The 15487-nt window shown below is 41.7% G+C and overlaps 1 protein-coding gene across 1 annotated transcript in view; it reads left to right on the top strand.

The window, feature by feature from the left end:
- Positions 1-15487, top strand: part of LOC133010575 (glypican-5-like) — a 39355-nt gene that overhangs the window by 18957 nt on the left and 4911 nt on the right. The window contains exon 9 of the mRNA XM_061078166.1: positions 4961-5102. Coding sequence (XP_060934149.1) covers positions 4961-5102 — 142 coding nt within the window. The remainder of the gene's footprint in view (positions 1-4960; positions 5103-15487) is intronic.

The following is a 15487-nucleotide window of genomic DNA, read 5'->3' on the forward strand; positions in this document are numbered from 1 at the left end:
TACAGAGATTTGTGCAGATGTGTGTAAGCAGCTTCTTCACAAATTAATTCAATGTTTTCTTGTTTTCTGCTTGTTTTGTCTATTTTCTTGGACAACAAATGTAAACAGAAGTTGCCCTAATTCATTTGTCCCACTGCACTGGATGTTCCCTGCAGCCTCTGCTGTTATAACCTGTGTTTTGAGTCGGTCTCTGCTGCAGAGCATTAATATCTCCTGTGCTCACCTTGACCATGACACATGGAGGTGGTTAGAATTCTGCAGGAACGATGCTGCCTGCATAGAATTATTCATATCTGTGTTTAAAGTAATGATGCAATAAAATAATGATGCTGTTGATCTTTTGATCTTCTTGATCTTATTGTTACAATAAAATATTAATGTGTAAAGTGTGATGTAGGTGTTATAGAGCTGCTGAAGCTCGCTGCGGGGGTGTGCTGCAGCGCTGCCTAATCCAATAAACTGAAATGTCAGCAGCAGATGAGGATACTAACATGTGATAACAAATTAATTATTCACCAATCAAACCAGATTTATGCAGCCCCTTCAGAGCTAGGGGGGCAGTGTGGTAATATGGTGATTCATAAAATTACATGAATGTAATTTCTAAAACTGATTCTCAATGATTCACCTTAAAATTAAACGTTCCATTGGCTTGAATAAATCAGATTTTAACGTAATTCAAGTTCACAAGTCAACAAAATATAAATATATAATGTTGTTCTGGTTGTTTTTAGACATATTACATATTATATCTTTAAAGTATAACGTAAAAACAATACTAATACAAACGTACACAACAGCATAATTCACATAGAATCAAGAAAATCCCTTAAACGCTGATAAAGAAAACCATCGACATGTTTTGATGTCGAAGCAGATCCGTACTCTGAGGAATTCCGTTAACATGCGTGTTTTCGGTTGTAATGGAATGTTTATGCAAACGTGGGTTTATGTTTTTCATTTGCTGTCGAAGCGCTCTGTGCTTCGTCTAATTTAGTCGGTGGGTCCATTAATCACGTTACATTTACATGGAGGATGTGCAGAGTCAGCGTTCCCTCGTGCCATGTTCACAAACATGCTACACATGAGCCGTGTAATCGTTTACGTGCAGGATCTGCTTTCTCAGGCCCCATTATTTCAATGTAATGTGCACGAGTGTGCTGTCGATTTTTAAAAGAACGCTGAAGCTTAAAGATGACACGTGCACCAACACTTGCTCAAACACTGACAATATTAAAGGGTGTTTATGATTTGTAATTTACGTGAGGCAGATTGTTATGCTACCAGGCGACAGCATGAACCAGAGAGGTGAAGTCAGATAACAACAGTTTGACAAATTGAGACCAGTACAATGCCCGTTGTAAATCTGCCTGTTTGGAATGTTCTGTTTTTCAAGTTCACAGCTTTTCAAAATAAAAGCTCTGTAATTTAGTTCCGTATAAAGCTTTGCAGCAACAAAATAAATGTTGTGCTTTTACTTTGAAGACAATTTGTTAAAGAGGAAGTGACTCTATGAATGTGGTTGCCATGACGGAGCTCCACGACACCCGTGAATAAGTTTGTCAATCTGATATCGGTAAATGAAATAACTAAATCATTAAAAGAATGTGGACGTAGGACTGATGCAGAGCAATGGCCGCCTGTTTAATTTGTATTAATATATCATGTGTCCAAATGGCACAAAATCCCCTGCACTTCTGTAGTGGAAAATTCTACTGTTCCTGTAGTGCCTGTAAGGTCAACACAGGTTCAAATGTATCTGATCATAAGTTCTTCTGTTTTCAAGTGACCCGGGTTCATATGAGTCATTGAACTGTGTTTGTTCCTGAAACTTTCTCTAAAAATCTATTGTTGGAGATCGTGTCTAGACACTGTCTCGTCAAAGTTCCTGTATCAAATGCTAAAACTTAAGATTCTTTATGATGTTATTGATGCTGTGATCAGATGATCTGCCTGTCCATGTGTGCTGTTCATGTGTTTGTGTAAAGTCCCTCTGAGTGTTTTGAGGAACTCAGGGGGGGCTTCTTAACTGCCAGTTCCTGAGAGACTCTTTGCACTCTCAAGCAGACAGCCTTGCTCTCAGTTTGATTGTGTCCGGAGCTTCGTTAATAAAAGACAGACTAGCTGTTTGTTTGATTCACTCTTTATTCCTGATGACGACGTAAAATTGCCATAACACTTCCTCGGGCCATTAACAACACACATGCAAAGTGTGAAGCCATTAAGCTGAACGGTTTTTCAAGTTGTGCGTTCTATACACATCCAGATTTCTGAAATAGATGGATTGATAAAAAAAAGATAGATTTAAATCTGAGCCCACAAAACAAATCTTAGTTAACGGTCACCTCTGTAAATCCAGGACAGGCGCAGTGCTTCCTTCCTGCGAGCTACCTCATCAGTGGCTTCTCGGGGGGGGAAGCTGCTCATCCGAGGCACACACATTAACGCTCGCCGTTTATTAATTACTATTCTCGACAGTCATGTTCGCCATTTACGCTCTCGTACTCCCAGGATGAGACGACGGGGAAAATTACGAAACGGGACAAAGAAGCATCCTCGGCAATTTAATTATTTCGTGTTTTCCCCCCCGTCTCCTCTTATCTCTCACTGTCCCATTACATGTTAATTAGACCTTTGCAGCAGTGGGTTATGTTTCGCCCACTAATGGGGCAATTATAATTTCTATGAAGACGCTCAGCCAATCAGGAAGAGCCTAATCAACCCTGTGAGGGCTGCCCCTGCATTGAGAGGGTCGTGGACTCAGCATTATTCATCCACCCTTTTTTTTCTGAAGTGGCAGCAAATGAAAACACGGCCGAGTGCGGCTTCGCTACAACGCTGCTACTTTCTACTTCCTGCTTCCGTCTCCTCCTGATTCCTCTGGAATGACGTCTGTATCGACGGATCAGGAAACACTTAACATCCATCGACAGGATTCAGGAAGTGGAGGATTTGTCACCTCACCTCCGCTAATGCACAAGAGTCCTCTTGAACTGGGCAGCTGTAGCTGAGGGGTAGAGTGAGCGTCGTTATTCTAGTGGCTTTGGATAAAGCTACTTCAGCTAAATTAGATAAATATATAAGGTAATTTAATGTAAGGAGTTAAATCAAGCTGCACAAATTTAGATACACCCGTAGATATCAGTCCCCTAAATGTGATGACTTCTTTCATCAAGATCCAGGAATTATTCGCCCGGAGTTCTGTGAAAATGTCAAATATATAAATTGCAATGTTTAAGTTAAGAAAAATCCTGGATTTCCCTTTTGTCCTGATCTGTGCCCAGATTTAAGAAGTTTTTTGTCTCATCCTTCCAAGATTCAGCTGTTAAAAGCCAAACACATGGAGCTCACTGCTGTAGTTAATGAACCCACACCTCAATGCCACACGGCCCAATGTCTCTTCCTATTGGAACCTTTCCACATGACTAAGGAAACCCAGCCCAGGTGGAAACATGGCTGTGGTTCTGTCCTCCCTCCGCTCTCATTTGCAGTCGAACGACACGATGGCGAATCACGGCACAGAGTCTGTCTCCACGTCCCCTCGGACATGCTGCCGGATAATAACCTTGGTTACCCTTGTTTCCATGGCTGCCCCTCACCTACTGTACGGCAGAGGCCAGATGTCCGTCCTTATGGCCACCAACCATCTCTGCCAGAGAATTAAACCATTAACATTAGAAAGAGGGAATCCCTGTTGGTATTTTAATTGAAAAAAGCAATCTGAGAAATTAAAAAAATGTCTAATTAGAGCAGGTAATATTCAGCTGAAAGTATCACACACACAAAAGGATAGGGGGCGACATAACCTCTATGGCGCAGTTGAAAATATTTAGTATTTGTCAAATCAATCAGTCTGGATATTTGTATTCTTTTTCATCTTTTTCAGTTGTGTGATACATGTTAGAAATGTTATCATCTAGAGAATGTCTATTGAGATCTAACACAATGGTTCTAATGAAATCCCAAACAGCAGAGTCCTTTGTTGACCTGTGTAAAGTTAGATTCTCTGAACAGAATCCTCTGTCTGAGGTAAAATAAATCATTGATATAGATGCAAGCAAACTTCTGTGACATCTCCCTCTCTGTTTATATATAAAAACTTTATCTACCGGCGAAATAAAAATAACATAAATGTCAGAATCATACATCTTCCTTTAACAAGAAACTTGTGGCTATTTACCTTATCGCCGACTTCAGCTGGGATTTATGTTTCCCTGCACGTTGACTCTGTACAGTAACACATTCATCATGCTGGGATCCAATTATCTGCTGCTGTCGCTGTGTGTTAGTGAATCCCCAATAACTCCAGATTCAAAACTTTGATAAAGTTAATCTTCTCATTTTTTGTGAGATTCCACAAACCTTGATTTAAAAAAACAATATTTGACATATTTGCCATTTCTTAAAAGTAGAGGTTGATGTTATGGATGTTTTTACGGGACGTGATATTTCCATCCACCATGATAATGATGCAACATGCTGCAGCATCCAAGCTGGGACTTAACTCTGCAGTTACAGAGCCTGAATCCACACAGAGACGCAATGACCTCAATTACCCTTTAGACTGCCCGCTGACCTGAGTGTGTGTCTGCTTCTTTTTATTGTTGGTCAGTGTTTCTGTGTTTGTGATCACAGGCTTTTGTTGTGGTGGCTGAAAATCCTGACATTTTAGTGGATAAACTTTCTTGCTGAGAGTTGGATGAGAAGATGAAATCACTCTGAAACTCTGTCCGAAGCAGGAGCTTGTTAGCAAGGCTTAGCATTAAGACTTAAAACAAGGGAAACACTTTCACTGGGTCCGTCCCACTGATTGTACATCACTCCAACTACTATTTTTTACAGTTACATGTCCATTTCTTTGTTTGTCCTCCTTCTCAATGTTGAACACAATGTGAACAACTTTTTATTCAGTTTAGTGTGTGTATGTGATGTGTTTTTAAATGTGTGTTTGTGTGTTCAGGAGCTGTTAGTGGAGCTCGGCTGGGCGAATAAAGCCAGAGGAAGAGTGGAGGAAGAGGAGCGGGGCAGCGCAGACACAGAGGGAGGCAGTGGGAACGACTGTGATGATGAAGATGGCTGTGAAGCATCTGGCGAGAGGAACGGTGAGTCACACACAGGCACGCACACACACACACACACACACACACACAGACACACACACACACACACACACACACACACAGACACACACAGCCATAACAAATAGGAACAAACATTACCAAATATACACACATGAGTTGACGCACAGTTTGAGGCTTGTCCTTTGCCTTAATGCAAATATAGGGATTCTGATTCATACATAACACATCAGCATATAAATAATTTTTTTTTTTTCTCACACACATAATAAATAAAAGATGCCACACACAGTTCACTGTGGGTTTTCCAGTTGTACAGCCTCCTCATATATTGTAATATTGTATATTGTACCAGCAGGGGAATACCCAGAGGGAGGGATGGTACTGAGAGATTCAACTGTCTCAACCACACACACACACACACACACACACACACACACACACACACACACAAACACACACACACACACACACACACACACACACACACACACACACTCTTTTCCATCTCTCTTTCTGCTGCTCTCAGCAGTTTATTTTCCTCCACGGCCGGGATAAAGGATGCACTAACAACCAGGTCGCCCTAAAAACAGCAATGGGAAAATAAACTATAATTATTCATTTATCTCTTGACTTCTTCACTGGGCCTCTGCTTATAAATAATACATGTATGACGCAGATAGATGGGGGAGGGGGGTGGGGGGGGCCTCACGAGCCCTCAGGCCATCCCACCGTGTGGGTGTGGATAACATTTGATTTTATCTAAATTGGTGATGAGAAAACTCATCGTTGACCAAATTCTGTTCAACGTATTCAGGTTGTCCTCATGTTTCTGTTCCTCTGTCCCTTTCTGTGAACACCAGATCTCAATTTTTTTAAATCTGGTCCAAACGTTGAGGCAGACTGACGGATGAAATGATCTGATTTTGTTGGTTAGAGGTCAAAGCTTAAAGTCGCTGACACCTTGCCAATTACATTTTTTGCCTTGTGGATGTGATATCTCAGAAAAATCTGCAGGGAATCTTTGAAGACTTTGTACAAACATTCACCTGGATCACGGATAAGCTGATCAAGATTTATTTTTCAAGGGAAAATTAATTCTTTAAATTTAATATTCACTGTAGAGACTTCTAAACTATGAGTCTTATTCCAGCATTTGGTTTCAAATCTTAAAATTGAATTTGATTTTTAAATTTAAAGTGAAACCCATTAAAGACACTCTCCCACATGAGTCAGTTGGATGGTGTTAATAAACTTTGATTAACAATAATGTGAATCAGCTTTTTTGGCCAAGTTTGTGTTTTCATAGGGAATTAGATGTTTTTGTCAAGAAGCATTTTCAGAGGACGGATAAAACAACATACAGCTAAACAATTAACACATAGTGGAAATGACTGAAATGTCTTCACAGTTGTAGCTGTAGTTAAAAACAAAACATAACTACAGAATTATCATCTTAATCAAATCAAATCATTCCTCTAGGTTCATAACCAGTTCTTGTTCTTGTACAACTTGTACTTTATCTGCTGTGTTGACCTTCGTTCACACTCATCTGTGTTTCCACAAATTAAGAGCAAACAGATCCAGCGATGTGTCGAATATCAATGTCCTGTACGGCCGCAGCTCCTCCATGTTCTATAGGAAGCTCCACCGCCTGTGTTTATCTTTAGCTGGAAAAACACATACGTTGATTAACCCGTCAGCGTATGGGAGCCCCCCCGACACCTTCAGTGGGACGGAACTTTCCATGACTCCAAAGTATGCAAGCGTAGCTGCTGCGGTCACACTGGTAGTGTCCCGGGCCAATTAGCTCCAGGTCAAATCAATAACATCATAAATGTCATAGCAGTATTTGCTATTGACATTTTGCGTTGTGTTACAGTTGTTGTGCAGAACGGCCTTGTTGTGTGAAGTGGTCTATTGTCACCGTTTTGGAACTCGTCCACATTCTTCATCACCCAGTTCCCCCCCCGTGACGACAGGTCGGGTCGCTCTGTGATGTCATGGAGTGATGGGATCTCTGCCTCCTGGTCTGGATGTAACGGGGTCAAAGGTCACTGTCAGGGAGTAATTACCGTGCTCATCGCTGCTGGAGTCGAGCATAACAACACTGCAGCTCATTAGTTCATTATGATGCTGAAATCAATTCGACTTTATTTGTGTGAATCTTTACTCCCCGTCTCGCTCCAGTGTTTTTTAAACATCCTCTTTAGTCTTTACTTGTCCTTTCTCTGTGCCTGTAATTCAGGCTGTGCATCTCGAGCATATTCTTTTCATATTCAGGTTCATAATTCATAAGCTTTACATGCTCCAATGTTAAGAAAACACGTCCTTTCCTCAAACTGTCCCGTGCTGCAGCTCCTCTTTTCAGCCTCTGTCCAAAACACTTGGTTTTAGCTCCTGTCTCTTTAAGGCCCCCCTCTTTCCCGTAAAGCCCAGTCTGCACTGATTGGCCAACTGACCCACTCTGTTGTGATTGGTCAACTGTTTCCGCTCTCGTTTGACCGGGCTTCTGTTTGGGGACTTGATAGAATAACCAACAAATTGGTATTATATCAAAAAACTAGAGGAAAGAAAAGATGAAAAAGCAGGATACGTCCTTTAAAAGGCTGAACTTTTATTTGCCCATTAGTATTATTCTTAAAACACAGATGACACCCCTGTGAGCGGCTCGTTCACAGGTGTGTTCATTCTACAAGACGTGACATTTCCAAAACCTCTCCATGGCATATTTACACAGACCTGTTTGTCTCGTCCTTCATCCCACTCATATTCCCCAGCTCCAGGAGTCAGGTGTTTGTTGGGACATTCGTCATAGCCTTTCCACTAACCTTGATGTGTCAGGGCTGCAGAAGCTCACGCCTCCCTCCCAGCCCGAAACTGGTACATTGGCTATTTTCAGAGAAAATTGCTGGTTATGATTTACCGAGCCGGTGGCGGCGCCCTGGGATCGTGTCTCTCAAGCTGCAATGAATTCCTGCATAAAGAATCACAATAAAGAGCGGGAAAAGCAGATTTTTTCTGCACGTCTATCTGCTCGTCGGCATCTCTATGCATATAAACGAGCCTCACGTGCACTGAGGCTGAAAAAGTACCAACCCGACCACACAAATCATGGACATACAGCACACGGCAGGACATTTCTTTCCAGAATTATTTGTTATTTATGCCTGCGCTCTACATTAAATCAATAGTTAATGCAAGAATAAAACGCCATCAAGTGAATGAATGCGGCCCAATCACATCTCTCTGATAAATCTGCCCCTGAATCTGCCGATCTAATGCTTATCTGAAACCTGCAGACAAACCACTTCTCTCTGTGTGAATCGCTGACATGTAGAGATGATGTCTCAAGAAAGGACGAGTGGAAGAAACACTCTTTGCATATAAGAGTGACGCACAAATTGATGTTTAGAGCCTTTTGTTTGTGGGTGTGTGCCTTTGTATTTCTAAGTTGTAAGTGTGTGTGTGTGTTTGCAGGCAGTGCGTCTGAAGTGCGTCTGTAATCCAGTGAGTTTTATAAATGGCCTCGTTCTGACTGACTGAAGTGGATCCAGTATTTTTCTGCCTCTTGACTCTTAATGTCTTTATCACTGACCTTCAGTTTTCATAAACACACACATGATTTAGCTTAAGGTTTTTTCTCTGTTTTTTTTATCTCTGGGCTGCAGATGTGAACGGGTTGGAAAAAAATAAACTGTATTCTGCCTTCATGCAAGAACATTTTTATCCACTTTTCTAAACTTATCCTACATTTGCTTTAAAAGTGTTTAATTTCATAACACTTTAAATTTCCGAAAAGTTTCTAAATTACCTGCACAAACGTGATCAATGCCACTATATGAGGATTAGTATAATCCCCCCCTATTAAAACCATATAAGGCTGACATGAGGCAGGAAGTGTTCAGTCATGAAAATATCATCAAAGAACTTATTGAATTCAGGTTTGCTGGCACTGAAATGAAGGAAGGACATGATTCAGTTGTGCTACTAAAGTATACACAGCCTATATTATTATTTAATTTAGTCTATTTTCGACATCAAGGAAAGTTGCTCTGGCTCCAGAGAGGGAGAATCACTTGGCAAACATCGGACACGGATCAAAAACAAGGAGGAAAGAGTCCAAAGAATCCAAATGTGTCAGCAGTTAAAAGCAGCGAGCTTATGTTGGCGCAGTTTGTGCCGTAAGGACGAGCCAATGAAGTCTAACCAGAAAAAATGAATCTGTGGCGTGTTAACTTACATTATATTCATAAAAAAAATCAGGTCTGTAAAGAAGACATTACATGCATCCTACCTGGTTTAAGTGCATTCCAGGTAATTTAATATTATTCATGAAAAAACAGAATTTTATTTTTTCTGTTCACATGTGTGGCTCGTACATAAGTTTGCTTGTCGGCTTTTTCATTGTCTGTTGATCTTCAGACCCAAGTTCAACTTTTCAAAATAAAAGCTCTGCCCATTCGGCTTGATATGAAGCATTGCAGCAACAAGATGAACGTTGTGCTTGTAATTTGTTGACGTGAGGGAGATTAGCACCAGCAACACTCATGAACGTCTATCAATCAAATGATCTAAATGAATCCTGACGTTGGTTAACGAGCTGCTTTAGTTCATTCAAGGATGTGAACGACTCCATGTTCATCTCAGTCCATAGCCCCGCCCCCCCTCTTTGCCTGTTTATTCAAATTGTATTAATATTTTCTCCAAATCGATCGCTTCACTTCACTCGGGCCATTAACAATCAGCGTGTGAGGCTGATAAGATGAACAGCTCAGTAGATGGAAGATGAAGCTTTTTTTAATAAGTTAAGTTTTATTAAGCGAGATAATTAGCACATGTCACAGTCGCTATTAGAGACACTTTGTTACAGTTATTATTTTGCAGAGAAGGGAGGTGGGGGTTCTACCCGTCTCTTTCCCTCTTCTTTCTTCCTTTAGTCTTCTCTCACCCTCCCTTCCTCTGGAATTCACCGAGATTAAACCGATTGATTTTCCTCTCCTCTGAGCAGCACGTTCCCTTCTTCGACGGCCCTCCCTCCGATCTCTGTCTCCCCCCGACATGTCCGGCTCCCACCACGTCGATAATGTAAATGTGATCGCAGCCTTATCTTCTCTTCTCTTCTCCAACAAAACACCATAATTGCGACGTTGTGAACTGCGATGTGGTGGATACAGAGGTGGGAATGTGATAACCTCGAGGTATCCATGAGTCACTTAAGAACCACTAATTCCCGGCTGGAAAGCACCAAACCCTTTTTCCCAGAACTCACCACAGACTTCAGGACAATGAGCTGCTCTGTCTTCATATTATCCCTAAATATTCAGGAACTCTTATTTTTTCTTTGTGTCCTAACCAGGTACAGGATGTAAGGTATTTGGGTTAATGTGTGTAGGTGAGACGATGTGCGGATGTGTACTCACAGGGTTGGGGGGCGTTCGGTCCCTGTATCCATGGTTACCAGGTGGTCTGCCCTCCCATGGGTACCTATATGATGACAGTGAAAAAAGAGGAGAGAGGATGAGTGGGAGGGAGAGAACGAGGTGTGGTGGGTAATTTGCTGGATCTCTTACAATGAGCTTTGTGAGAAACACTCATCTGTTACATCAGCTGCTTTATAGACGTTGGGCTGAACGTTTCCGTACAATACAAATACAAAGGTCAGAGGAAGTTGCTTCCGCGATTCCCGAAACGTTTCCCTTTGGATAATTATTCAGGTATTTATTTAGACACATTCTTGTTTTCTGTTTGTAGCTTGTACTTCGGAATTATCTTCTTCTCTCAGTTTGGATATGAACGATATATATAAGCCTTTAGAGTGTTGACGTAAACAAAAACACCTGATTCCACTAGTATTTATATACTGTGTCCTGACCCCTGCATGTTCTAGACGCCACCCCCCTCATCTGAATGTTGTAGACAGTTTCCTGTTGTTCTTTAGGCGTTGGACTCTGACATTATCATCCTGCACTCTTTATGTGTGAAATTTACATTAGTTTTGTCTGAAAAAGGCTTTAGATATTGAAATATGGTACAGTTTAATTTTAAGTAAATTTTCTGTCAATATTTGGTTGTTATTATAAACCTTCACCAAATACCAGCACTACAGCTTAATTCTCCACCCATCTGAAGCCTGCTTTCTGCCTCCCTTCATCTCCCCTCCATCCTCTCTGCCCTGCTCCGTGAGCCGGCCTCTCCCCCCTCTTCCCTGGGGCCGGATTCACAAAGCCTTTAGAAGCCATTCCGTCTTAAAGGGGAAGGCCAGTGTTTTCCAGAGCTGGAGCGTGTTGCCCCTCCTGCCCCGAGGACAGTTTGATCTGCATTCGTAAGCGTCCACCGCTCTCTAAAGGGAGCCAGGGAGAACAATAAAAAAGTCTGGTGAGCCTCTAATCTGCACTGGTAGCTATAAAAGTTCCCAGAGAGCCTTTGGATGGGATTGATCAGTGCTATAACTGCTGCAGTTGTCTGTGTACATGCTTCCACTGGAGGACATTAGAGTGTAAAACATGCTATGGATGCAGTCGGTATGTTACCGATACAGCAGCTTCACTCTGTAAATCCAGATTTCACATTAGGTCAATAGATGTTTGCAGAAATGGAGGAACCCTGTCTCCTGAGATCTGCAGCTGCTGTTTTCAATATAAATCAGGGATCAATGTGAGTCTGTACGTTTTTCTCTCCTCCAGTCGGTTGTTTTCACCCCCTGTCCGTTTGTTTGTTGGTTGGTTTGTAAGATATCACAAATACAACTGAACGGATTCGACAAACCTTTGTGGAAGAATGTGGTATCGGTCAGGAAGTAAACCAACAAAATTAGGTGTAATGTGGTAATTGTTTCAATTTATTTAACATTATGAGAAGGGATGTTTTAGAACATCTTCAATTTTTTCTCAAGGAAATTTCATGAATCTCAGGCATGTTTAGGGATTAATATTTGAGTGTGTGCTCTCTGGTGCAGATCCAAATAGCAATCTAGATCCTGTCAATTTAAAAAGGGTTTTATAACATTTGAGTTATTTGTTTGTTACCTTCACCAAGAAGGTTATGGTTTCATCATTTCTGTTTGTTATCCAGATTGATTATGCAAAAGAACTACGGAACCAATTTCCTTGAAATAGTGTGGAGAGTATGGGTCTGGAGAAATGGGCAGATACAGGAATTTTCAGCAGGATTTTGTAAAAACTAAACAAATGTGGTGAAAGGATCGGTCAAGAAAGAACCTGTTAAATATTTGGGTGGATCAAGCGATAAGTGTCCAACCTGTTCCTCTGCACGTTTGTTTTGGTTCGACACACACACAAAAAAGGCAAGTTATTGAAATCCAGGCAGAAATTATGTTTCAATTTGAAAAGCAGATTAAGAGCATATAAATACATGGCTGATTTTCAGTGGTTTATTTTTCCCTTGAACTCTTCTCTTTGGGTTTTGTTTGTGTCGACCAGACCTCACAGCTTGTGGTTTATTGACTAGACCTGGTAAACACACACAATACACACAACATACACACACACACACACACACACAAACAGATACATTCAAGAAGAAGGAGAGAAGACGAAGGATTCAGGAGAAGACGTCAGGGGGTAGCAGTGGTTGCAATGAGAAATCATAAATGATTCTCATGCTGTGTGTGTGTGTCTGTGTGTGATTGTGTGTGTGTGTGTTACTGGTTTAAAGATAGTAACTCGGCAGGAGTTGCGGCTCATTAAAGAATAACACATTCACTCTGCTCTCGTTCAAAGCGACAGAGGAGAACTCACAGTTTATTTCGACACATCCAGAGAGAGATGACAATGTGGATCGACTGTATAAATGTGTGTGTCTGTGAACTCGGGCTGTTCCCACAACCTCCATCAAGCAGCTCTTCTATTGGCCGTCACCCCCCCTGTTCACTACCTGCCTGTCATCCTCTGTCTGTTTGCCCGTCTCTCCACACCTGAGCGAGTTGGTTCATGCGAATCCGATTAGACATCATCTGCTTATTAGCGCTCGTCCTCGGCACTGATGCTGTTACTCTCACGCTTAACCTCTTTAAGGAATCCCCCCCCATCCACCCACACACACACCGCCCTTGCTTTGTCTCCCTTTCTCCAGCTTCGTTTCCTCGTGTATTCAAATGAGCGTTCACATGCCACACACATCACAGACCACAGCTCCCATTGGCCCGGGCTGATGTGCAGCCTTCAACCAATCCCTCTCGCCGCGTTCATCCTTTCATCCTTTCATCCAGCGCCAATCACAGACCCAACGTTTTATGATTCCACTGGAGGCCGCGCTTAACCTCGTCAGGTGTGACCTTGGGAAGATGCTTCAGCACAACACAAACCATTAACTGTTACTGGCTCCATTTGGGAACAAGCTCTAGCTGTAGATATGCGCCGAAGAAGATGTCCACTTGGAATAAGAGAACGAGATGCGAGAGCTTTTGGCGATGAGGGTTTGACCCGGTGTCGATGTGCTGTAAACAAGTTTTATGTATGTTACATCCTGCCTCCTGCTTTCTCCAACTAGACTCTGTTCTTTTCCCTCTTTCTACATTTTGCTATCGTTTTATAATGTATAATCCTAGAGAGTATCATCTACAGCTACCTTTTACCACGCTGGTTGTGTGTGTGTGTGTGTTTGTGTGTAAGTGTGTGTGTGTGTTCCTTCCCTAGGGAACTGAGGCTGAAGTAATGAAATGCTTATTACTGATTCAGCTTGAAAAGCGAGGGATACATTTACACGCCTACACGTTCACATGCCAGCGATCCAGACGCTTCTCAAGGTCACTTTGTATCGTGTGAGTGTGGGTCTCTGTGTGTCTGTGTGTGTGTGTATAAATGACTGGTGTATATACAAATTGGAGAGTAACAAGATTTCGCATAATTGGGGCCAAAAGCGACAGTTCAGTACAATACACCACAGGCATCTGATATCAGACACCATCATTATAAAGCCAGATCTATCGCACTATATTTTACACACATGGAAACACACGCACACACACACACCTTGGTCTTTGCCTTAATGCTCACAACTAAACCTTATTCTACCGTTCTCCAAAAGATGGAAGAGCAAGTAAACAAACACACACAAAGCTACACACAATCAACCTGCAGTTACTTCTGAGACTCCGCTTCCTGCTGCATTCATTGTGCTGTGTGTGATCAAAGCATAACTAACGTGAGACACACAAACAAACAGCACTGCTCAGTGTTGTCTGTTGTCATCAGGAAGATGCTGTGTTGTCAGTGGGCTTGAGTTTCAGAAGGCAGACTGGAGGAATGTATTCAGGACAGTGAGTTACAGTTCTGCTGAGGTTTGGGTTCGGGCCTGTGGAATGGATACTGTGCTGGGTACAGATCAGGAATTCTGAATATTATTGATTGAATATTTTAGTCTCTACGATACAAATTATTTAAACATATCGCAATGGAAAAGCTTGGTAAATAACTACTGTTGTTCCAGTTGTGTCCAGGACACAAATTGTACTGAAGTATTCTGTCAATCGCTTTTGGACTGTGTCTGAAATCACTCACTGGTCCACCAAATTGTGAATCCGCCATTTTTCAAGTGCTGTCTGAATATGAAATTCTTTATACCCTATTAAATGCACTCATCGGGAAAAGTAGCATACAACAGATGGTCACAAACAGAGCAGGTACCATCATGCATCGCGCTTGCGGCGGAAAGACAAGAGGGGGCACAGCACAAACTACAGGTCACAAGTTTAAAGATGATCATTCAACATTTTTTTTACCTAGAAGTATTAATTCCAATCTTTTAAACAACGTTGCGTGTTTCAAGACTCTGGATCGTTCATGTTGGTTGGTTTTTAATTATGTTATTACATGTGTTACTAGTGAGCAGCTGTCGTATGATCTATGTTGGGAAACCCAGGATGGGAGGGGCCTTTGCCACACTTACCATAGACAGTAAATCTATTTATTAATTCCAGAAATCTATTGAAACCATTCATCATTTCAGTTTGACGTTTGGCATTTGTTATTGTCGGTGCCCAAAGAAGTGCAGTGTTGAAATTGGACACAGGATACGTTCAATATTCATAAAATGACAAAAAGTAGGAAAGAGTGCAAGAGGTTATAATAAATAGCTTTAATTTGTAATAATAGTTGCTTGAAATAAGCATTTTTGAATAATTTCCATGTATTTTCTTAACATAGTCTGTCTTTTCACACAAAAACTACCGGATCCCCAACAGACTGGAGAGGCAGCGGTGATTTATGGCCCCTCTCCACCTGCTCTGGAACCTGACTGTCACCCCTGGGTAATTCTTCACCTGAATCCTGCCCCACTTTTATCTTGTTATTCTGGAACAGTATTTAAACCAACAGCCAGTTGTGAAGAGGAATGTGTAGGTTGGAGAGGCTGCGACGATGAATCATCAGCGTCTGAATGTTTTCAGC

The sequence above is a fragment of the Limanda limanda genome, chromosome 9, assembly GCF_963576545.1.
Source record: "Limanda limanda chromosome 9, fLimLim1.1, whole genome shotgun sequence".
NCBI lineage: Eukaryota > Metazoa > Chordata > Actinopteri > Pleuronectiformes > Pleuronectidae > Limanda > Limanda limanda.